Source organism: Mobula hypostoma, chromosome 4, assembly GCF_963921235.1.
Source record: "Mobula hypostoma chromosome 4, sMobHyp1.1, whole genome shotgun sequence".
Classification (NCBI taxonomy): domain Eukaryota; kingdom Metazoa; phylum Chordata; class Chondrichthyes; order Myliobatiformes; family Myliobatidae; genus Mobula; species Mobula hypostoma.
The window spans coordinates 73346578-73372057 of record NC_086100.1 but is presented as its reverse complement, the minus strand read 5'-3'; the positions used below and the strand labels follow the sequence as shown (position 1 = coordinate 73372057).

At 38.4% G+C, this 25480-nt stretch overlaps 1 protein-coding gene across 1 annotated transcript in view; it reads right to left on the bottom strand.

Annotated features, from left to right (window-relative positions):
* Positions 1–5286: 5286 nt before the first annotated feature.
* LOC134345953 (opsin-3-like) overlaps positions 5287–25480 on the bottom strand; it is a 79227-nt gene continuing 59033 nt past the window's right edge. Inside the window, exon 4 of the mRNA XM_063047300.1 lies at positions 5287–6351. Within this exon, the coding sequence (XP_062903370.1) occupies positions 6193–6351 (159 nt within the window). The 3' untranslated portion in view covers positions 5287–6192. The remainder of the gene's footprint in view (positions 6352–25480) is intronic.

Genomic DNA, 25480 nt, shown 5'->3' with positions numbered 1-25480 from the left:
CTAAGTTCCCCTGCTTTCCTTCATAGTTGCTACAAGTTATCCTAACGCCTGTTCCCCACCACATCTTTCACACCTCTTTTTATCGTTACACACACATGACCAAACTTGTAGAATTGAAAATATCTTAGAGGGGTGATACATAGATTTGAACCATATAACTCATACTGTATAACTTAAATTAATACTACCTGGCAAATTTCTCCATCAAATTTAATCAACGCTTTAACATAAGCTATCTGTTCTAAATCCAGAATGAAACTCTCTCAAATTTTTAACATCCACAACTTTTCCCCTGACTAAATTATTAATAACTCGGTCCATGGATACATTTAGAGGTACTCCAGAGGTTACTCACCAAAGCCACAGTTGTTCAATATAATTTCTTGGTGTAACTTTCCTTCTTCCCACAGCTTTTAACTCCAAATCTTTCTCACATTACTAACTATTTTTGCAAAGTACTAAGACTGCCCCATCTATTAAGATCTTGCACCCACAATATCACCTAATGCTTTTTTAAAATCCTTAGTTAATCTAATTGGATTGATATCAGAAGCAGGTACTCATTCAAAACTCAACAAATCCTTACCCTCTTCCTTCCTTCTTATATTTAAGTCCTGTCTACTGCCTTCATCACTGAACAATAATCCACTACAATCCTCAATTGGTTGCTTATTTTTCCATTTCCCAGAGTTTGTCTTCCTCCATGCAACTCATTTCACTCAATACCAGCTCCCATTCGCTACTTCTGCCTTCCCCGTCACTTCTTATCATCTGTACACCCCCACTTCCTGAGGGAGAACTCCCAACAGCTGGCTCAGTCCTTTTCTCCAACTCTAATCAATAGCCCCTTCAGCACCTTGCCACCCGGAACACCTGTCCACTCACAAGGACGAGTTTGCAAGGCGGACAGTCAGATATGTGACATGCAGCTGATGAATCACTGATGTCACAAAGGGCCACTCACCAGAAAGTCCCGAGAAATACTTCTTTTAAACTTTTGCAACTCTCTCTTCAAGTCCCGGATCCTTTTAAAGGAAACTCGCCAACGAGCAGAGGACAGTTAAATATTAACAATGCATGTCTATTCACAGGTCACAGCCACAGGTCACTGATAGAGTTATCCAGTAAGCAAATTTGCATTTTTTGTTCTGGATTCTTGCATCAGTAGCTTCTTGTGTCAACAAATTTAATTAACAAGGGAATTACTCAATAACCCCCATTCTATCTGGCTATACAGGCCAATTCTTTGAGTATATTTCAGGCAGAGGTTTATAGATTCTTGATTAGTCAGGTCATGAAGGGATACAGGGAGAAAGCAGGAGCTAGGGGCTACGGGGGAAAAAAGGATCAGCCGTGAATAAATGGTGGAGTAGACGCTGGGCCAAATGGCCTATTTCTGATCCTATATCTTAAGGTCTTATGATAAGGACCATTTTATTTCCACACTGATCTAAATTACGATGGCAAATTATCCAAAATGAAAGTTCGAAAAGCTAATAATTTTGACAAGTGGCTACAAAGAACTAATGCTAAACTCTGAAAAAAAAATGAGAGATTTTGCTGGTTGTAACTTCTGACCATCTCCAAATGTTAAAGCACAACAACTTATTTTCAGTGAGTGGGAGAGTGCATCTACTCACCATCAACAAATAGGATGGTACTTAATTCTGTGTTGTAGATGCTGCTCTGAATGATTTGATATACTGTATTTTAGTGAGGTGCTTCTTTAGGTGATTTAATGAAAACTACAATGTAACTGTATTTACCAGTTGTCACACACAGTGCAGTATTTAAAAGAAAGGAATTGCTTCGGCCACTGATGTACAGTTTTGTATAAAATACTGATAACCTGGGCCAGCATTAACACTTACTTGAAGAATGGTACTTAGAGTGATCTTGGTAAAACAAGAAGGAACAACTAATTATTATGCAGTATCCTGTTATACTAAAGCATACACTTTGTTAACATTGTTTGTATCTACATGAGGATTGCTTACAAGCCCTTCATCTATTACCTAACTTGAATTGAGAAGGGGATGGTGGGTGGCCTTCTTGGACGACTACTGTGTGTTTGGTAAAGCTATTTCTATGATGCTGTTACATAGGGAATTCCAGTAATTGGACTCAAAATATTAAAATAATGATATTATATTTCTAACATGATGTTTAGATTGGTAGAGAAATTAGAAATGTTCTTATTTCCATGTGCACAGTGCCATTGATCTTCAAAATGGTAAAAGATGAGATTGGGGAAATGCTGTCAATCCTTGGTGAGTTACTGCCATTGTTGAAGGCACACCACCCAAGATCTATTTTCACAGACAAGGGATGGCATCTGAATTCTTTTTATTATGAAGGAATATAGAAACAAGTGTTTGGCATCTTAGGAATTTATTAGGAGATTGGCGATGAAAGAATAAAAAAATGATAAATGAAAATAGCTAACAAATATAAAAATGACACCCTTAGATTTAAGGTAAACATACCTTTAATATGACTTTTTTGTTTATGTTCTTCAAATGCATTGAATTACTGTGTAACATTTTGTTATCATAATGAATTTTGGCATTGGTAGGAATCAGAATCAGAATCAGAATTGGACATATTATCACTGACTTATACTGTATAATGTGGAATTTGTTGTTTTGTGGCAGCAGTATAGTGCAAAGACATCAAATTATTATAGATAAATATAGTGCAGAAAAAAAGGAAGATGCAAACATCAGGATGCTCTTTATTGACTACAGCTCAGCATTCAACACAATCATCCCCTGGAAACTCAAAACTCCAAGACCTGGGTCTTGATACCTCCCTGTACAACTGGTGCTTGATTTCTTCACATGCACATCTTCTTCCTATAGATGCTGCCTGGCCTGCTGCGTCCCACCAGAATTTTGTGTGTGTTCATGGTGCACAGGCTGCTGTGCTCTTTCATGAGGATAGACTCTAACCTCCCAAATTTACAACTACAGTAGTGAACTTGCCTATTCATTTTTGTTCACTTGTCAATCAGCATAGGCTGCTGGTCCCTTCTGGTGTGTAACTGGCAACAAGCAAGGGTTAAATTAATGTCCAGGCAAGGATAGTTTACAGAGAGTGTGCAGTTAACTAAGGTAAGAGAGGCCTTTGAAGAGCATAGCTTCCCTTGCACAGCAGGGAGCCATTTGGCAGACTAAGGCACGATAAGTTTGTAAATAAAGGATGCAAGTCACATACCAACTAAGGGAAATTAGTAATGTCAAAGTGGTCAGTTGTTCACTTGTAGTTTATATTGACTATTGACCCCTGTATTGCTGCAGTATGAATTGCGATTGATTGTACAAATAAGAGATTTGAACAAACACAAGGTTACTCATTGGTCAATAACTGTACACAACGCGTCAATTTCTGTACAAAAACGCAGTTTCTTTGTACAAACTATGGAACAGTGTGGTGGCTGGGGCTATGCTGTTCTCCTTGTGCACAAGTAAATAAAGTGTGATTGTGGAATGAATGTGAGTTTCTAAGAGTCCAATTAGTTGGTGACAGCCAGCACTTCCGGGTCTCAGAATAGTTGAGATCATCCTCTAAGGCCTTTTCAGCTCCCTCTCTGAAATTCATCGGACTTCCACCAAACACATGGCACATAGGGTCAGGCAAAGTCACACTGCAGAGAAGAAATCTGAGAACATATAGGGTGAAAAGATTTTTTTTTAGTGACTAAATACAGCTGCCATAGCAGACAGCTATAGATTGAAGGCATGCTGATTGTGTCGTGTTATTGGGTTTACTCTCCCAGTTACGTTGTATTCCAAAGGGAATGCTAATAACATACTCAGTTTATGGGACAACTTGTCTGTCCTGAAGGCTTTGTGTCTATTCGTTCACCACTTTCCTCACTGCATCTTATGGATTCCTGTAATTTAATATATTTCACAAAACATTAAACACTTGAAACATTTGAATAACACCTGAATAAGCTCACAAGGTACTAAAGAGTGGATGATCGTCTTAAAAGCACTAATGGAAGAAGAGGAGTGAATTGGAGGATGAAGGGAGGGTAGGGGTCTTTTTTATCCTGAATGCCTGTTCATGAGGTTAAGAGGCAGCTTTGGCTAGATCACTGGTCCAAATCAGTGTTATACAATGATAGCAGAATCTGCCTGCTTCATATACATCTGGTGAAATTTCTTTACGGATCCAAATATCATGAATATGATATCTTTTTTGTTGGGGAGGCCAGAAATTTATAGTCCATCCCAAAATGCCCTGGAAAAGGTAGCGGTAGACAATCTTTTAACTACTGGAGTCATTTTGGTGAAGGTACATGAAGCTTTTGGGTAAGAAATTCCAAGATTTACATCCAGTGATGATAGAGAATGACAATCTATCATGAAGTCCAGTGTGATTCATCCTATGATTGTGGATGCACAGGTCAGGTGTCATGTTAGACCTCCAAAGACAGTTTCGGAGGCCAGTCTATAGATTATAACATGTTGCATTTACTTCATCATGAAACGTTATTCTTGAGAAAAACAAACTCTAGATTACAGAGCCAACATTTTTTTCACTACATTTGAAAATGGGGAAAAGTTTGTGGAACAAAATTATTGCTTGTTTTTGCTGATTTGATTTATAATCCAACAACAACACGCTTTGAGTTCAGTGAAATTTGTCAATAGTGGGTCCCATTGGAGTAATGTAAGAGGCAAATACACCCAACTAGGTTTAAGTTCAGTTTTCAAAATCCATCTTGACAATTTATACTAAACTGAAAAGATCGTATTTAGCTTGATTATATGTTATAGCTGAAGATCAAACAAGCCATGGAGAGCGGTTTTTCCCTGAATACCAACTATGCTTTGCTGAATTAATATCTTTAAATCTGCCACAAGTAATTACTTGAATTTATTTGCAATGAAAATTTGCTTTAATATTTGCATCAGTTGATCACCTGTAATATCCTGGAGTTTTTTTTAAGGTAACAGTTGTATTCAAGAAATGTTGTTGCTGAAGTTTACTTCAGTAGCAACTCTACAGATTTAATTAAATGGATGAAATGGAATATTACCCTATTCTAATATTGTAGTTATGTGACTGTAACCCCAGCATTGATCACTTTGTCTCATTCAGAATGTGAATTAGAGTTTTTATTTTCAGTGCATTTAATTGAGTTGCCCAATTGCATGCATTAGCTGAATCAAGGAATCTGACATTGAGCCAAATGTATGCATCAAATTATATTTTAATACAATGTATTTAACATAGCTTTAGTTTAATTGACAAGGCAAAATATCCCATTACATGTTAAAATACTGCAGTAAGTGAACAACTACTATATTAAACAGAAGTCATACTGAAATAAATTACAATGTGCTCTGAATTTCAATGCATTTCTATGGATTCTGCTGAAAATTAATCCATTCTCTACACATCAGCTTGAAATGCCAAGTATTCCAGCTACAAGTGCTAAAGCCAAATGAAAATCATTGCTTTACACTCTATCAAATTTGTTTGTTGGCTTCTTTCACTGGTTGTAATTGAGCCTTTGATTCAAGGATAATTGTTCCAAGATTAGCTCTTTTGATGGTAACACTAATAAAAGATCAAACGTAACATTTAGCAAGCTTTTGGAAAACAAAATATGTTCACTGGTTTTCATTATACAACAAAAGTATTCTCAGCATTATCATTCAGAAACACCTGCAAAAAGTCAACAAACCAGCCTTAAGAATGAAATATAATGATTTTTTTTGATGATAGGTTTTTATCACACACACACACACATATATATATATATATATATATTCTAACAACATAATAAATCCATTTGTTTACTTTTCTTTCATTATAAGCCATTTAGTTTACAGAATGTTAATACTTCTTTTACAATTTATGGTCAACCTGAAAGATTAACTTTTTTTTCCTCATCCATAGACGCTACTTGACCGGCTGAGTGTTTCCAGCAATCTTTTTCATTTTAATTGCTGATACAAATTAATTGCTGATTCTTAAGCTAACACATTTTGCAGTTTCCACGAGAACTTGAGAAGTTCCTTACAAAGTAGTGATGAAGTGTTTTGGACTTTCCAGCAGAAATAACTATATGCTGTCGTGTGGTATTCACTACAGCACATAGCTGAGGGTGTGAAACTTCACTGGGTAGGTTATTTACTTGTACTGTTTTAATTGCTGTCACAGTGATCTTCATTTTCAGTTGTTCGTAGAATTATGGAGGTCTTTATGAAGCTTGCATTGTTGTAGTTCTTCCGATTGGTGCGGTGATTTTTTTATAGTCTTAGAGAGACTTCTGGAGTTTAAATCAAGAGGCAAACTCTGGCAGGTCAGAAGTGATTTAAAGCATTTGTAGAACTGGATTGGTTGAAATAAATGAGCAGAAAATCAAAGTAAACATTCAGAAATTTGATTATTGACAGAAACTACAGAATAAGCAATTATACTTGTGAAGCCAGCTAGATTTATAATGAGCACATAATTCAATCCTTTAATTCTCGTAAGTACACATTTTACATTCACAAGAATGATTCTAGCGTTATCTTGATTTATCACTTTTTTTAGTCTTTATTTTATTCCCAATTGAAATCAGCCCAATACTGAAAGTCATCTCTTCTTCAAGCCTATGTAATCCAACTTTTGTGCCTGTAGCCAGGTCTATTCAAGGGTTGAATTTGCTGATCTTGCTTACTTCTCATAATGCAACTATTTGGATCCTTCTTACCACCATTAGGTATTGAGTTACTCCTTCTACGCGTTTCTCAACTTCTTCCATGCTAATCAGTCTCTACTTGGAAACTGAGTTTTGTTACATTGAAAGTGAATCCGCTACGTTTTCCATAAACACAAATACTGTACTGATATTTATGTGATTATACTTAATTCAAGGAAATTAAGTATTTGAAATTAAAGATACCTATTGACCCCAGGCTTCAAGCCCCCACTGGAGATAAGGTAAACCTAAGCAAAGAAAAATCATATTCACTCCCCTCAAATGGAAGAACAATATCATATAAACTTTACTTTCATATTCAATTAGAAACTGAACCAAATATCAAAGAAAGTTTTCAAATAGTGCAGTAATCACCTAAATATACTACTGTTAGACTGATCCTGTAAAGAATATTTTTGAATTGGAATAGGTACCCCAAAGTTGATATAATGAGTAAATAACTTAAAACATTAAAATGTTCAGCAAATAGATAACATTCCTCTTTTGATAGTAGTTCGCTATTCTCTTATCATCCCAGGAAAGCAGATAAAAATAGTTTTGTTAACAATGACTGAAATTTAAATATTGTGTTTAATCACAATATAAAGGAAAATAATTATTTTATTTGAATATCATAAATAGTGGAAAAAGAACTACAATATTACACAACATGGAAAAAGCCTTTAGTTTCATTAAACTTTCTGGTTACTTTATGAAGAGTAATTCAGTTAATTTTGTTGTAGGTTTTGATTTATGTACTCCCCCTCCACTCATGTTAAATTAACTGACCTGTAGTAACCACATATGACCTTCTCTGCTGTATTTTTCTGAACAATGGTGTAATACCTACAATTCTTTAGTTCTCTGTTTTCATCTCTGCAGTGAAGGACCAGAGGAGAGTAATCAGCACACCTGCCATTTTTGCCCTTATTTTCTTCAGCAATCCATCCTGCTTTTAAACTGCCCGATTTCTAGTGCCTTATGTTTACCTATTTTATCTCATGTTAGTATTCCAGTAACCTCATATCAATGGCAAACCCCTCTTCCTGGGTATAGAGCAAAATGTTAATTTAGGGCCTCAGCGATGTTGAAATCTCCTTCCACCAATTGATTCCTACATTAATTTGCCATGTTACTCCTTTGGCAACCCTAATATTTCCCTGGAATTGTCCATATATTGTTGTCAATCTAATCTCATACTGCTTGTTTGTTGCTAATATATATACTTACTTCTACCCTCCTAGGTCTCACAAAACTGTTTTTTATAAGTAAGAACGATCACTCCAGCAAGCTTGTTCAGCTTTTTATAAGAACAATGCATTTTGTTTCATATCCCTGCAATTTTTCTTCAAGAATTTAATTTTTGAACTTAATTTTTGGAATTCAGTGAGACACTCAAGTCATATTTATTCTTTGCACGTAAAAATTTTTCCTCATGCCACCTTTGGTATTCAATTGGTTTAGACCCTTCTTTATTTGGAACATTTCTCTTGAATCACCTCTCAATCTTCACAGTTCAGAGGATAACAGTCCTAGTTTTTATAATCTGTACTTCTAAGTGCAAAATTGACTTCTTGTCTGTTTCATTATATTCCAATGTCTTTGGCTGGGATATTCGGTTTTGATTGCTGTCCCCTGGTAACAATAAACCTGGACTTTATTGATCCTTAAGGACTATATATTGACCTACCATGTGTTTTCTTGGCAGTCACTTGACTACAGTTTTCTGTGGCTCAGAACCCTCCTCATTTTGTTGCAACGTGCCCTCTACCCCTCTACCCCCTCCCCTTTTTTCTTTTCTTAGTCAATTATTCATAATTGAGGATGAATGATTCTACTGCAGCCAACGCCCTGTGAGTAATTTCTTTAAATGTGAGGTAGGGTACTTCATAAGATATGTAGGAGCAAAATTAGGCCATTTGGCCCATCGATTCTGTTCTGCTTCTTTTGAACCCTCTCCAGTCTCAGCACATCCTTCCCTAGATAAGGAACCTGAAACTGCTCACAATATTCTAAGTGAAGCCTCATCAGTGCCTTATAAAGCCCCAACATTACATTCTTGCTTTTATGTGCTAATCTGCTTGAAATTAATTTGCCTTCCTCACCAACTCAACCTGCAAATTAACCTTTATGGAATCCGGCATAAGGACTCCCAAGTTACTTCACACCTCAGATCTTCTGAATTTTCTCTCCATTTAGAAACTAGTCTATGCTTCTATTTCTTCTACCAAAGTGCATGGCCATACACTACCTGACACTATATTCCACCTGCCACTTCTTTGCCCATTCTCCCAATCTATCTAAATCCTTCTGTAGTAATATTCCTCAACACTACCTGCCCTTCCACCTATCTTTGTATCGTCTGCAAATTCAGCCACAAAGCCATCAATTCCACCATCCAAATCATTTATATATAAAGTAAAAAGACCCCTGTGGAACATCACTAGACACCAGTAGCCGACTAGAAGAAGCTCCCTTTATTGCCATTCTACTTCCTGCCAATTAGGCAGTGCTCTATCCATGCTAGTATCTTTCCTGTAATACCATAAACTCTTAACTTGTTAAGCAGGCTCATGTGTGGCACCTTGTCAAAGGCCTTCTGAAAATCTAATTATTTAACATCCACCAGTTCTCTTCTATTTATGTTGCTTGTTATTTCTTCAAAGAATTCCAACAAAGTATTTTCCCATAAAGAACCATGCTGACTATGGCCTATTTATCATGTGCCTCCAAGTACCTCGAAACTGCACCCTTAACATTCGACTCCAACATCTACCCAACCACTGAGGTCTGACTAACTGGTCTATAATTTCCTTTCTTATGCCTCTCTCCCTTCTGTGGAGTGAATTGAACTGAATTGAAATTACTTCTATTAACTACATCCTTCATATACATGAGGAGTTAAAATCTTTAGGTTATGTCTCTGTCTAAATATGCAATGTGCAATTTATAGTAATTTGTAATAAATAGTATGTACAACAGGATAGTCAATATAACATACAAATCCAATTGAATCAGCATGAATTAATCAGTCTGATGGTCTGGTGGTATAAAAGCTGTCCTGGAGCCTGTTGTACCTGGCTTTCATGTTGCGGTACCATTTCCCAGATGGCAGCAGCTGGAACAGTTTATGGTTGGGATGACTTGGGTCCACAGTGATCCTTTGGGCCCTTTTTACACACCTGTCTTTGTAAATGTCTTGAATAGTGGGAAGTTCACATCTACAGATGCACTTGGCTGTCCGTACCACTCTCTGCAGAGTCCTGCGATTGAGGGAAGTACAGTTCCCATACCAGGCAGTGATGCAGCCAGTCAGGATGCTCTCAATTGTACCCCAGTAGAAAATTCTTAGGATTTGGTGGCCCATACCAAACTTCTTCAACTGTCTGAGGTGAAAGAGGCGCTGTTGTACCTTTTTCACCACACAGCCGGTATGTACAGACCACGTGAAATGATAGAAACATAGAAAATAGGTGCAGGAGTAGGCCATTCGGCCCTTCAAGCCTGCGCCGCCATTTATTATGATCATGGCTGATCATCCAACTCAGAACCCAGCCTTCCCTCCATACCCCCTGACCCCTGTAGCTACAAGGGCCATATCTAACTCCCTCTTAAACATAGCCAATGAACTGGCCTCAACAGTTTCCTGTGGCAGAGAATTCCACAGATCCACCACTCTCTGTGTGAAGAAGTTTTTCCTAATCTCGGTCCTAAAAGGCTTCCCCTCTATCCTCAAACTGTGACCCTTCGTTCTGGACTTTCCCAACATCAGGAACAATCTTCCTGCATCTAGCCTGTCCAATCCCTTTAGGATCTTATTCGTTTCAATCAGATCCCCCCTCAATCTTCTAAATTCCAACGAGTACGAGCCCAGTTCATCCAGTCTTTCTTCATATGAAAGTCCTGCCATCCCAGGAATCAATCTGGTGAACCTTCTTTGTACTCCCTCTATGGCAAAGATGTCTTTCCTCAGATTAGGGGACCAAAACTGCACACAATACTCCAGGTGTGGTCTCACCAAGGCCTTGTACAACTGCAGTAGTACCTCCCTGCTCCTGTACTCGAATCCTCTCGCTATAAATGCCAGCATACCATTCGCCTTTTTCACCGCCTGCTGTACCTGCATGCCCACTTTCAATGACTGGTGTATAATGACACCCAGGTCTCGTTGCACCTCCCCTTTTCCTAATCGGCCACCATTCAGATAATAATCTGTTTTCCTATTTTTGCCACCAAAGTGGATAACTTCACATTTATCCACATTAAATTGCATCTGCCAGTGATGTTTATGCAGAGGAACTTAAAGTTGTTCACCCTGTCAGTCCCAGATCCATTGATGTCTATAGAGCTAGCCTGTCTCAGTTCCTCTTGTAGTCCACAATCAGCTCCTTTGTTTTTGCGACATTGAGGGAGAGGTTGTTTTCTTGACACCAATGTGTCAGAGTGATGACTTATTTTTGGTAGGCTGCCTCATTATTATTTGAGATTAGACTAATCGATGTAGTGTTGTCAGCAAATTTAATTAGCAGATTGGAGCTGTGGGTGGTGACACAATCAGGGGTATACAGAGAGTAAGTGGAATGACATTTATAATTTTCTAGTCCTCCAGAACCATGCCAGAATCCACTCACTGCAGGCATCTAGAAATTCTATTCCATTGAGTCACTTCTCAGCTTAATTGGCTATATGTCATTTTTCATAATTAATTTTAAATATGACGCTATATCTGTAATGGAACTGAAGCATATGATCCCCCAGTTCTATTTTAAATTCACAAGGCCACTTAATCACTCCTCACATTAAAGCCACACTCCAAAGAAAATGGCTCTTCCACATGAGAGTTAATGCTTGACAGCTGAATCTACCTGAATTTATTATTAAGGAATATCAATTCCCTTAAAACTCATTAATTCGCCTTGAAATCCCTCCGACAGATAACAGAGAGCAGCAGTGAGAACAAGTGGGTGATTTTTAGGGTATTTTGAAGATCTGAATCCAACTTGATTCCTGTTCTACATTAAATGTACATTTATTTCTGTTCTACATTTATATTACGTATATTCTAACTAAAAATATATTCTCAGATTTAAAATTCTAATAAAAAGTAATTAGTTGATTGTTGAAAATGGTCCCAACAGCAGTTAAACATCAAACAATGCATTATTTTCCCTGAATCATTGACAATTTTCTGTTTCTTGAAAACCTGAAGAAAAAACTGAAAGCAGACGTTTTGTTCTATATCATGCTATCTGCCAGACGTACAAAAACCTTTATACCTCTAGTTGAATCTGTTCAATGTTACTCTTGTGATAACATAGAGCGGTGGATGTAGTATATATGGATATTAGTAAGGTATTTGTCAAGGTTCCCCATGATAGGCTCATTCAGAAAGTCAGGAGGCATTGGATCCAGGGAAACTTGGCTGTGTGGGTTCGGAATTGACTTGCTCTTAGAAGACGGAGGGTTGTAGTAGATGGAGCATATTCTGCCTGGAGATTGGTGACCAGTGATCTGTTTCACAAAGATCTGTTCTGGGACCTTTCTTTCTTTGTGATTTCTATTAATGAAATGTATAAAGGAGTGGAAGGGTGAGTTAGTAAATTTCAGATGATACGAAGGTTTTGTGGTATTATAAATAGTGTAGAGATTTGTCGTAGGTTAAAATAGAACATTGATGGGATGCAGAACTGTGCTGAGAAGTGGCAGAAAGACTGCAATCTGGAAAAGTATGAAGTGATTCACTGTGCAATGTTGAACTTTAAGGCAGAGTAGAAGGATACTCAACAGTATGGAGGAACAGGGGAATAATGGTGTCCACGTCCACAGTTCCTTCAAAGTTGTCATGCAAGTGTGCAGGGTAGTTAAGAAGGTGTATGGTGAGTTGACCTTCATTAGTTGGGGGTTGAGTTTCAAAGACACAAAGTATTGTTGCAGCTCTATAAAGCCTGGAGTATCGTGTTCAGTTCTTGTCCCCTCTTTACACAAAGCACGTGCATGTTTTACAGAGGGTGCAAAGGAGATTTACTAGGATGCTGCCTATATTAGAGAGCATATCTTATGAGGATAGGTTTGGTGAGGCAGGGCTTTGCTCTTTGGAGCAAAGGAGGATGAGAGCTGATTCGATAGAGGTGTACAAGATGATAAGAGGCATAGAACGAGTGGATAGCCAGAGATTTTTACCAGGATGAAAATGGCTAATACAAGGGGGACATAATTTTTAGGTGATTGGAGGAAAGAAGGAGGGATGTCAGGGGTAGTTTTTTTTTACACAAAGAGTGATGGGTGCATGGAACGCACCACCGAGGGTTGCGTTAAAAGCAGATACATTAGGAACATTTGAGAGACTCTCAGACAGGCACGTGGATGAAAGAACAATTGAGGTCTATTTGGGAAGAAAGGATTAGCTAGTTAAATGTTTGGCACAACATCACAGGCTGAAAGGCCTGTATTGTGCTGTTCTGTTCTATGACCTATGTTTTATGATCCAGGCTCTATGTACATGCCCCTTACCCATAACACTGCTAGTACTGAAATAAACACATTTCAGCCTATCAGTCCAACACGCTTATCACCCCTTGCAGTCCCTCCTTTTTGTCTTGCCTGTCATACCATCTTTCTTGCACTCAATCCTGCCACCCATTGCCCTATTGCTATGGAGGGTTATGTGGGAGGGAAGGGTTAGATTGATCTTAGAGAATGTTAAAAGGTCGGCACTGCACCATGGGCCATAGAGCCTGTATAGTTCTATACTGTTCTATGCTGTATGTTCTATGTTTAAAAGTCAGGCAGTATTTGCGAAATCTAAGACCTCAAGTCAATAATTGTTTATCTGAACTGGAAAATAATTGGAACAGAGTAACAAACTGTGATGATGGTTTGAAGCCCTTTCTGATTTTCCTTAGCCAGTGCTCTAGTAAGAGCCAAGAGACCCTCTAATTAGTTATCTACCTAGCTTCTTCCCATAAGCCACAAGCTACAGGTGAATCTATTCATACTTTTTGATATTATATTTCATTTATTCAACATTCTGTTTTCCTTCCCTTGAAATTTTAAGGATTTTATGGTGTTGCAGACAATTTAGTCGATCTTCCAGGTTATCCCATTGACACTTTGAAGAAAGAACTCAGTTTATTTCTGCTGGAGAGACTGTTCACCTTCAGCTTCCCTTGAGTTGCTTTGTCCTGGATGGTGTTGAGCCTGTTGAGTTGTTGGAGTTATACTACTCATCCAGGTGAGTAACGGGTTGACTTCAGTGTTACTAGCACTGTTTGATGCCACATCCAACAGTAGCTGTCTGAACTGTCAAGGACAGTCTCTCTCACTTTACTTCTCGAAAACAATCCTTTGGTCCATATTTACAGGGAAAAAAACGTTTTGAAGTTTGTGGCCAAGAATTCCTGGTAAAATTCAAATTGGGCAACAGTGAAGAGATTTCTGATGACAGGATTCTCAACTCCTCCTTCTACCAGTTTGTTGATGAAGTATAGGTGATTATCTCGGTTACATTTATCCTACTTTTGATGAACAGTTCGCAACTGTTTCTATTAAAAGACTGAAGCCCAAAAATCAAAACAGATAGGAATATAAAGAAAAACAGCACATTGATTCAGCAGTGTATCATTGAAAACATTCGTATTCAAAACTGAAAAATTGGTTAAATGTTGCAGCCCTCAGTGAAAACAGAGTGGGACATACTAAAGTGCTGGGACATAGTAGGATTAAGGAGGAGGCAATGCTGAGTCTCCTGAAAAGCCTTAAGGTGGATTAGTCTCCAAGGTTGATGACATATATCCCAGAATATTGAAGGAGCAAGTGAGGAGATTGTTGAGCCTTTGACAAGGATCTATGCATCCTCTCTTATAAGAGGTGAGGTTTCAGAGTACTAGAGAGCAGTAAATGTTGTCCCTTTAGTCAAGAAAGGAAATGGGGCAATCCAAGTAACTATATGCTAACCAGCCTCAGGCTAGTAGCAGGGAAGATACTGGAGAAGATACTGAGGGATAGGATGTCGGCACATTTGGAAAGGCATGAGCTGTTAAGGGACAATCAGCATGGTTTGTTATATGTCCATGGCCAGTGTTGTTCCACAAGGATCTGTGCTGGGACTTCTGTTGTTTTTGATATTTATCAGTGATTTGGATGAAAATGTAAATGAGTAGATTAGTAAAAATTTTTAGATGACACCTATATTGGTAGAGTGGATTGCTGGACAGCGTAAGGGACTATCAAAACTACAGTAGGATATAGATCAGTTACGTATATGGGCAGAGAAGTGGCAGATGAAGTTTAATTCAGGCAAGTGTGAGATGTTGCACTTTGAGAGGTCATATCGAAAGAGAAAGTGTATAGTTAATGACAGGCCTCTTAATAGCATTGACCTAAAGAGGGATCATGGGGCCTAGGTACAAAGTTCACTGAAAGTAACTACACAAGTGAATAATATTGCTAAAAAGGAATATGTAATGACTGCCTTCATTGAACGGGGTGTCAAATGTACAAGTAAAGAAGTCAACTATATAAAACTTTAGTCAGACCATACTTGTAGTATTGTTGTGCTGTTCTGATTGCCCCAGTATAGGAAGCATGTGGAGACTATGGAAAGAGTGGAGAAGAGTTTTACCAGCTTGCAGCCTGGATTAAAGGATACGAGCTATAAGGAAAGGTTGGAAAATCTTGAGTTGTTCTCCTTGGAGTGTTGGAGGCTGAGGGAAGATCTGATAGAGATGTGTAAAATTATGGTAAGCATAGATAGGGTAAGTAGTCTGAATCTGTTCCTCAAGTAAAAAATGTCAAACACCAGAGGACATGTTTTTGAGGCTACAGCAGGGAAACTAACAGCAACGAGTGGCAAGTTTTATATTTAGAGACAGGTAGATGCCTGGAAAGGGTTACCAGAGGTAGTAGAGAAATCAAGTAGTTTGGTGGAGATTAAGAGGCTTTTAGATAGACACGTGAATATGAAGGAAACGGAGGGATATGGATGATAAGGATGAGGCCATTTAGTATAAATTGGGATCGAGATATTGCAAAACATAATGGGTTGAATGGCCTGTTCAGAACTAGACTGTGCTATGTTCTATGTTCTAAAACAGAGTTATACCTTGGTCTACAGATTTCTGATGGCCGCAGCAAGGAATCCTAATGAAATAAACTTTCTACACACTTAATGTCAAATATCAACTTCAAGCATAGAAACATAGAAACATAGAAAATAGATGCAGGAGTAGGCCATTCGGCCCTTCGAGCCTGCACCGCCATTCAGTATGATCATGGCTGATCATCCAACTCAGAACCCTGTACCAGCCTTCCCTCCGTACCCCCTGATTCCTTTAGCCACAAGGGCCATATCTAACTCCCTCTTAAATATAGCCAATGAACTGGCCTCAACTGTTTCCTGTGGCAGAGAATTCCACAGATTCACCACTCTCTGTGTGAAGAAGTTTTTCCTAATCTCGGTCCTAAAAGGCTTCCCCTTTATCCTCAAACTGTGACCCCTCGTTCTGGACTTCCCCAACATCGGGAACAATCTTCCTGCATCTAGCCTGTCTAATCCCTTTAGGATTTTATACTTTTCAATAAGATCCCTCCTCAATCTTCTAAATTCCAACGAGTATAAGCCTAGTTGATCCAGTCTTTCATCATATGACAGTCCTGCCATCCCAGGAATCAATCTGGTGAACCTTCTTTGTACTCCCTCTATGGCAAGAATGTGGGGGACCATAACTGCACACAATACTCCAGGTGTGGTCTCACCAAGGCCTTGTACAACTTCAGTAGTACGTCCCTGCTCCTGTACTGGAATCCTCTTGCTATGAATGCCAGCATACCATTCGCCTTTTTCACCACCTGCTGTACCTGCATGCCCACTTTCAATGACTGGTGTATAATGACACCCAGGTCTCGTTGCACCTCCCCTTTTCCTAATCAGCCACCATTCAGATAATAAATCTGTTTTCCTGTTTTTGCCAGCAAAGTGGATAACCTCACATTTATCCACCTTAAATTGCATCTGCTATGAATTTGCCCACTCACCTAACCTATCCAAGTCACCCTGCATCCTCTTAGCATCCTCCTCACTGCTAACACTGCCGCCCAGCTTCGTGTCATCCGGAAACTTGGAGATGCTGCATTTAATTCCCTCATCTAAGTCATTAATATATATTGTAAACAACTGGGGTCCCAGCACTGAGCCTTGCGGTACTCCACTAGTCACTGCCTGCCATTCTGAAAAGGTCCCGTTTATTCCCACTCTTTGCTTCCTGTCTGCTAACCAATTCTCTATCCACATCAATACCTTACCCCCAATACCATGTGCTTTAAGTTTGCACACTAATCTCCTGTGTGGGACCTTGTCAAAAGCCTTTTGAAAATCCAAATATACCACATGAACTGGTTCTCCCCTATCCACTCTACTAGTTACATCCTGAAAAAATTCTATGAGATTCGTCAGACATGATTTTCCTTTCACAAATCCATACTGACTTTGTCCGATGATTTCACCGCTTTCCAAATGTGCTGTTATCACATCTTTGATAACTGACTCTAGCATTTTCCTCACCACTGATGTTAGGCTAACCAGTCTATAATTCCCAGGTTTCTCTCTCCCTCCTTTTTTAAAAAGTGGGGTTACAATAGCTACCCTCCAATCCTCAGGAACTAGTCCAGAATCTAAACAGTTTTGAAAAATTATCACTAATGCATCCACTATTTCTTGGGCTACTTCCTTAAGCACTCTGGGATGCAGACCATCTGGCCCTGGGGAGTTATCTGCCTTTATCCCTTCAATTTACTTAACACCATTTCCCTACTAACATGTATTTCCCTCAGTTCCTCCATCTCACTGGACCCTCTGTCCCCTACTATTTATGTCCTCCTTAGTGAAAACAGAACCAAAGTAATTATTCAATTGGTCTGCCATGTCCTTGCTCCCCATAATCAATTCACCTGTTTCTGTCTGTAGGGGACCTACATTTGTCTTAACATGATTCAAGCGTAAGTCTACTCGTCTGTACTGCAGTAATGTGCCATCACCAAGTATTAAGAATTATCAAATATGTCTAGTTGAGGAATTGGGGATATAAAAAAAATAATTTTGAACCTATGTAACCTCTGGCTAAAAGAATAATTGAGACTGAATAGGAATTTTTGAGCTGAAGTAAACTCTGTCTTCAGCACTTAGCTAAAACCGGCTTATACTAGTTATACCTTGGTTTGCAGAGAGACATTGAGAATTTGATAACATTGTACATTGTATCCTTGTTTGAGCAGGAGGAAGAGGACTCACCGATAAGGACAGGAATGAAGATCCATCTGTAATTAAGTCAGGGCCTAGCAAAGGGAATAACTGATAAGGACTGGACAGCACATCCATTTGTAATTAAGCCTTGATCTAGCAGACTCTCTTATCTGTCACTAAGTTTCGCACCAACAGGCTTGGTGGGTGTACCAGTTCAAATGACATCTTGCAACAGTAATGTATGGGGCTTACTATGTATAAATATACAGCTGTAACTGGAGAGAGTGGGTCCACTTGTCAGATGGTGGCAGTACTTAAGTGCCTTCCCTCTGACAATTGGGTCTGAAATTCCTGCAGGAGGGTGTGCAATAAACTGTGGTAACTATAAGAAGCTGGTCTCCAGAGTTTTATTCAGATTCTACTTTAACATAGCTTGCCAGATTGATTAAATATGTTGCCTTCCTTAGAATAACAGTAGTGTAGTTTCATCCTCACAAGAGTACTGATATGCCTTGTCATCTTGTCAAGCCATGTAATATAAGTACTTTTAAGATTGTATTAATTGCCTGTAATACAGAGGTTACTTAGCCAGATATACTACCAATCACTGTTACACATTTGCACAGCATCACTGTAATGCAGTCTCCATCCTGCAGCTGGGAGCTCATTCCATAAATGATACTTTGCAGGCAGACTTCAAATACCGCCCAACTAGTTATTCCTCATGTGTTGAATTGAGACTGTAAATGTCAGCAAACTATTTGCCTGTGGATTCAGCAGCTCAGTCAAAGTCAATCCTAATTTTACTCTGCTATAGCACTCAGGCTGCAATCACTGGGAAATGATCGGGAGAAGGAATCCCGTAGCCCAGCTGCATTTCTGATTTTTTTGGAGTCACTCTTCCTGTCCTTTCTCCAAAATGTTTTGCAACACCAAGATGCCACATATCAATGAATATTCAGACCTTACTAGTAAGTTGTCCACAGGACATTACAGTTTCCATCTTGCTTTTTTGATTCCCCCCTATTTTGAGCTTATGGTAAGATTCTAACCTCAAACCTGCTCCATCACAGATTTTGCCTGTTTGGATCATTGTTGCATTGCACATCTCTGCTTGCATAAACCATTCTTTGTCAATTCTTGGTTTGATTAGACTAATGCTCTCACAGACAACCCTCATCCTGCACCTTTTGTAAATTTGAGCTCATCTGAAGGAATGTTGTTTAAATCCTAAAGCTCACCACATTTCGTCTGTGCATTACTCTTGTTAATACTGATTTGTTGTCAAGCAACACTTTTTACAAAAAATCCTTATTTTCAGTGCCTTACTGGGCCTTCTCCTACTTTGTCTCCATTTCCTACTTCAACCCTACAATCCAGCAGGATTAATTCCTTAAACTCTAGCCCCCTACTTATCCCAATTTTAGTTGCTCCATAAATTGCATATTCCCTATGTTCTAGAATGCCTTCCCAAATCTCTCAGTTCTTTACTTCCCCTATCTCCTACATATGTTCCTTATAATGTAGGTCTTTGGTCAGGAAGTTGCCCTTCTAAATACCACCTAAAGTGGATTTGTGTTAGAATTTAGCTCATAAGTGTCAAAGGCCATACAATTAAAAATACAGTTATACAATTAAGAATAGTGTTGACCTAAAACACAAATGCCATTAATACAACATGAGCTCATTCGTCATGAAGAATTGGCTAAAAAAGTATTGAATGGTTGTATCTTTAAACATGCAAATTATGATGAGACAATGGATAGCAAACAAAATTGGATCTTTGTTTCAGAAATTTAAATAAGTTAATTTGACACCTTAATACTAGTTATAGGCATTACTGTGGAGAAAAGAATGAGAAATGCAGCTTATATCCATAGTACGAATGCCATTTCTTTGAAATTCATGCACACCCTGCCATACCCATTTTCAATAATGTGCCCGATACCATTTTAGCTGGGCAACTTTTTTGCTGCCCAGCCTCCTCACTTTCAACTACCAACATGCCAATCTGGTTCCTAATTCATTAAAATTTAATTAAACCTATCTTAATGAGATTACAAGAGTATTTTATGCAACTCTATTGTACCAGTGCTGATGTAATTATAAGATGAAACTTAAAACACGGTTTCCAGTAAGAGCTGAGAGAGCCTGTCAAATAGACATGAAAGATACAAATGGAAACTGAAGCGAAAAAAAAAGCAAAATTCTAGAGCAGGCATTCTTTTGTGGACCCAGAATATAAAAGGTTGGGAACCCCTTTTCTAGTGGAATTCAGAAGATCAAGCAGCACTTGTGCAGATTGAAGGATAGCCAATATAATGGGTTGAGACAAATGCAGGGTTTCAACACGAAATGTCCCCACAGATGCTGCTGACCTATTAGGTTCCTTCAGCATTTTGTTTGTTCCATATTCCAGCATCTACTATTTCTTGTGTCTCCAAACAGAATTTAGGTTCATTTGGTTATGATCATACTTGATTTCTTACTTGTACAAAATTCCTTCTCTTTAAGACTGGTGACCAAAATAAGCGAGGACTAATATAGATTGACGTAGGTTTAAGACTAGCTGGCTAACAGACAGAGAATAAATGATTTTTTTCTGCTTGACATGTTTGCAATAGGTAACAGAGTCTGTAACTGACCCTCAACTTTTTATAATTTACAATAATTATTTAGGTAAAGAGGCTGAAGATATGTTTTAATTTTCTGGTAACTCAAAGAAAGAAAGAAAAGTTATGAAAAAGATATAAGAAGATTATAAAATTATATACATGAGTTAATTCAGGGAGGCAAGGATCTGGCAAATGAGTATAAAGTGGGAAAATGTAAAAGTTCCATTTTGGCAGAATAAGTAAACAAAAGCATGTTATCTAAATTGTGATAAGTAATAATTCATAAATAGCTATTGTATGAATATAGCAAATATTTAGAAATATTAACAATATTATTGTTTATTGCTCAGGGAATTCAGTACAAAAGTAGGGAAGTTATGCTTTCTGGTAGGACATTTGTTTAAGAATTGTAATAATGGTAGAAAATGTGAAAAGCAAGCTTAGAGTGCTGAGTGGCTGCAAGTTGTTACTTTATGAGGGATGGGCAGTGTGGTGCATGGAATACAATGTGTAGTATACCAGTTGTTGACTAATGGATTTTGCTGATGTGTTAACAAACACCAGCCACGTGGGTAGATCAATAAACATTTTTTACCGCACAAGCACCATGCCTTGAGAGTACCAGTTCTTTCATTCTTGGTCATCTCCTACTGCCACTGTTTTGTCTCAGAACTTGGTGGCATACTGGCCCCAAGCATTTCAGCGATCTCTTTTTGTGATCTATCTCTTCCACCCAATGAAATGGTGTGTCTTCTCTCATGTTTGTTTTAATATTTTTCAAAGTAGTTCACTCTAAAGAGTACAAAAGATTCCAACAATTAAGAAGGATGTGGGGGCTTTGGAAAAGGCTTCCCAGGATGCTGCCTGGATCAGAGGGCATGTGCTCAGGGACCATTTGGACAAACCTGGGTTGTTTTCTCTGGAACACCGGAAGCTGAGGGGCGGCCTAATAGAAATCTTCAAGATTATGAAAGGCATAAATAGAGTAGAAAACTGGGATTTTTTTTTCAGGTTGTATTGTCTCAAACGAGAGGGCATGCATTTAAGATGAGAGGAAGTAAGTTCAAAGGAGATGTGCTGGACAATATGTTTTTACACAGAAAATGGTGGGTGTCTGGAATCTCTGCCAGGGTGGCAGTGGAGGCAAATACAAAAGAGACATTTACGAAGGCATACAAAAGTGTAGAATGGAGGAATATGGACATTTATATAGGCAGCAGGGGTTAGTTTAGTTGGTATTTAATTTCTAGCTTAATTAGCTGGGCACACTTGTGGAGCAAACGGCCTGTTCCTGTGCTTTTATATTCTACATTGTAGTCAATAATCATCTATCCCTTAAGAGATATAGTTAAGATATGAATAACCACACAACAGTTTCAACTGATGTGCAGAACTTATTTTTCTAGAATAATCATTAGTTGGTCTAATGGGGAAAACACTGGGTTTCATGCTACTTAAGCATTCAAGTCCATATATGACGGCATTTCGGAAAATCTTGCACTTGGGCAAGTAGAATTTTGTTGTTTTTTTTTACATTTTAATTATAATTAGTCAATACTAGAGTAAGAATCAAATGGATCAGCATCTTGCAACAACCATGAGACCTTCCCTGAAGGCAAAATCACAATATTACAAAAGAATAACCTGCAAGTTACTCAGTAATCCTACTTTTTAGTAAAGGCTACAAGAGATAATTGGAATATAAAATTCCAATAAATCCTTGCTTTTCAGTATTTTTTTTATTCGCCTTGTAGCATCATTTCAAATAGCAAGTAGAAGTGTACAGCATGGACACGAAACAGCACTGATACACAAGATTACGGAAATTCCTTAGCATTTTATAAGTACTTTAGGTTCAAGAAGGCAACCAGGGAAAGAATAGGGATCAAAATGGACCTGTCTGCATGGAATAAGAAGATGTGGATGAGGTTTTAAATGAATAGTTCTCAATAGTGTTCCTTATGGAAGGGACATTGCTGTTGGAAAATTCAGAATAAATTCTAAAAGAAATTATTACTGAAAAGGAAGACGTATTAAAAGTCTGAGGGTACCTCTATATGGATCATACTTGGAATGGAATCTTTCAACAATGGAGGCAATCCCATCTCGTAATGTAAGCAGTGAACTTTCCCTTTTCTTGGAAGTAATGGAATGCATACTGTATAGAATATATCATGCATATATCTACAATGACTCAGCCCTTTAAACCGACTCTGGAAAACTAGAATTACATTTGCCATTTCCAGACAATTCCGGTCTTGACTTAGTAAGTAATGAAAATATATAAAAATAGATTTCAGTCACAGGTACCTTTTAAACCTTGTTAAGCATTATCCTGTTTGTGTGTTTGTAATCAATTAAAAATTTGATACAAATTTAGAAAATCTGAATCAGCTTGAAAAATCATTTCTACCTTATTGAGTCGTACTGGACAGAAACAGACCCCTCAGGCCACTTTGTCCATGCTGCCCATCAAGTATATCAATATTCTAATTTATCAGCATTAACTAAGAATTAATGTCTTAAGTGGCTTCTGCGTTTGGCTGAAGGTTTAATAGTCCAGTTCTTTCCTTCATTTCTTTCGTTTTAACTTAGTCAAGGAATATTGCATGGATCTACTGATGATGGTGAGAATATGAACATTACCCAGACGAATGAACAGAAAGATAAACTAACTCAGAATTTACACTTCTAAAGATTTTCCTCTTGCCTAACCTTCATTAATGAACAGCTTATTCAATGAATATTCATATTGGGATGAGGACAGGGAGCAACTGTTTGATGTGCTAAGTGATCAAAATCTACAATCTGCTAGAAATGGAAATCTAGGGGAAAAGGCAGCATTAAAAGCAAGCAACACAAAAAAATGCTGGTGAACACAGCAGGCTAGGTAGCATCTATAGGAAGAGGTACAGTCGACGTTTCGGGCTGAGACCCTTCGTCAGGACTGTCCCTCTCACTATAATTTATTGCCCATCCCTTGGGTTTTCCCCCTCCCCCTTTCTTTCTTCCTAAGCCTCCTGTCCTATGATCCTCCCTTCTCCAGCCTTGTATCCCTTTTGTCAATCAACTTTCCAGCTCTCAGCTCCATCCCTCCCCCTCCTGTCATCTCCTATCATTTCAGATCTCCCCTCCCCCTCCCACTTTCAAATCTCTTACTATCTCTTCTTTCAGTTAGTCCTGATGAAGGGTCTCAGCCCGAAACATCGACTGTACCTCTTCCTAGAGATGCTGCCTGGCCTGCTGTGTTCACCAGCACTTTTTGTGTGTTTTACTTGAATTTCCAGCATCTGCAGATTTCCTTGTGTTTGAGCATTAAAAGCAAGCATACTAAAGAATACAAGGGACTGGAGATACATTGCTCTGGTTAGAAATTTGAATTGTTTTCGTTCTGAGCACCATACCTCAGCAAAGAAAGAATGGCTGAATTCAGTATGCATGCTAACGAGTTACATTATGACAATAGGTTGTCTGCACCAGATTTATACTTTCTTAAGCAAGAAGATTAAGGTGGATCTAAGTGAGCAACTTAAGGTAGGTTTGCTTTATTCTGAGGCTTTGACATCAGCCGCTAGATTAGCATTAATTTCCTATCCCTAATCTATGAAATTAGTAGCTTCCTCAATCATTTTGTTAAGAGCAATGTGGTCCAGAATCAGTGCAGGGTATTCCAGGTAGGATCACCACGTTTCCTTTCTCCAAGGCCCTGGTAAACCAGATGACTTACTATTAACATCTCAGTTTTATGTGTAAACTTCTGACGCTACTTTTATGTTTCCAAATGAGCAGCTGAGATTGAATTTGCAATGAAGCTCATGTCTCGATCAGCAGTCCAGGTTTCTAGTCATCTGAACTGTAACTTTCCACTGAGCTATCATTGTTCTTTGAAAAATGGAGGGAAATTATTTCTTCTCCTGGAAAACCAAAATTAAAAATCCCTAAAACTAAAATGAATGCTAATATTGCATTTACCTTCCTCCCTGCAAGTTAACCCTCAGGGAATCCTGCATGAGCACCTCCAATTTGCTCCCCGCCTTCCTCCCTGCAAGTTAACCCTCAGGGAATCCTGCATGAGCACCTCCAATTTGCTCCCCGTTTAGAAAATAGTCTACGCCTTTATTGCTTCTACTGATGTGCATCACCATACACTTCCCTACACTTTATTCCATCTACCACTTCTTTGTTGGTTCTCCTAATCTGCAGACACTGGGCTTCCTCAACACTGCCTACTCCTCCACTTATCTGGCATTATCAAACTTTGCAACAAAGCCATCAATTCCATCATGCAGATCATTGACATATAACATGAAAAGAAGAGGCCCAACTGCAGAATACCACTAGCTATGTCAACTAACCAGAAAATGCTGGTTTGGAGGAAATATAAGGACCCCTTTATCCTGGTGAAAGCCAGTGATAACCTTGAACCAAGATTCTCAAATACCTGTCAAGTTTAGGTCAATTGAAATGTAGAAACTGTGATTTTTGTTAGCCAAGTTGTACGAAACAAAGGCCTGCAATTGGAGTTATTTAGACACAATCCAGCCATGAACTTAACTGAGTTTCAGAACAGGTTCAAAGTACTGAATGGCTCTTCAGTTCTAATGTTGCTCTTGCCAATAATTAGCTGTTCCCAGTCGGACATAGTCAGTATTGGTGCCATTTTCAGCTATTGGCCTAGAAGTCTTTTCAATTTACCCTGTAAACATGTTAGCACCTGGCCTGACAGACCATGCCTTTAAGGTGACACTAATAATCCATGTCTTACCATGATAAGAATAGTAACATGTATTATTAATGTTTCATAGGTTTACCTCAGGCAATCACAAAATACGATTGTTGTGAATTCATCGCCAAGATTACATCACATTCACAGATGGCTGGAGTGAAGAACCATCCCTTTGAGGATTTAAGACCATGTCTACA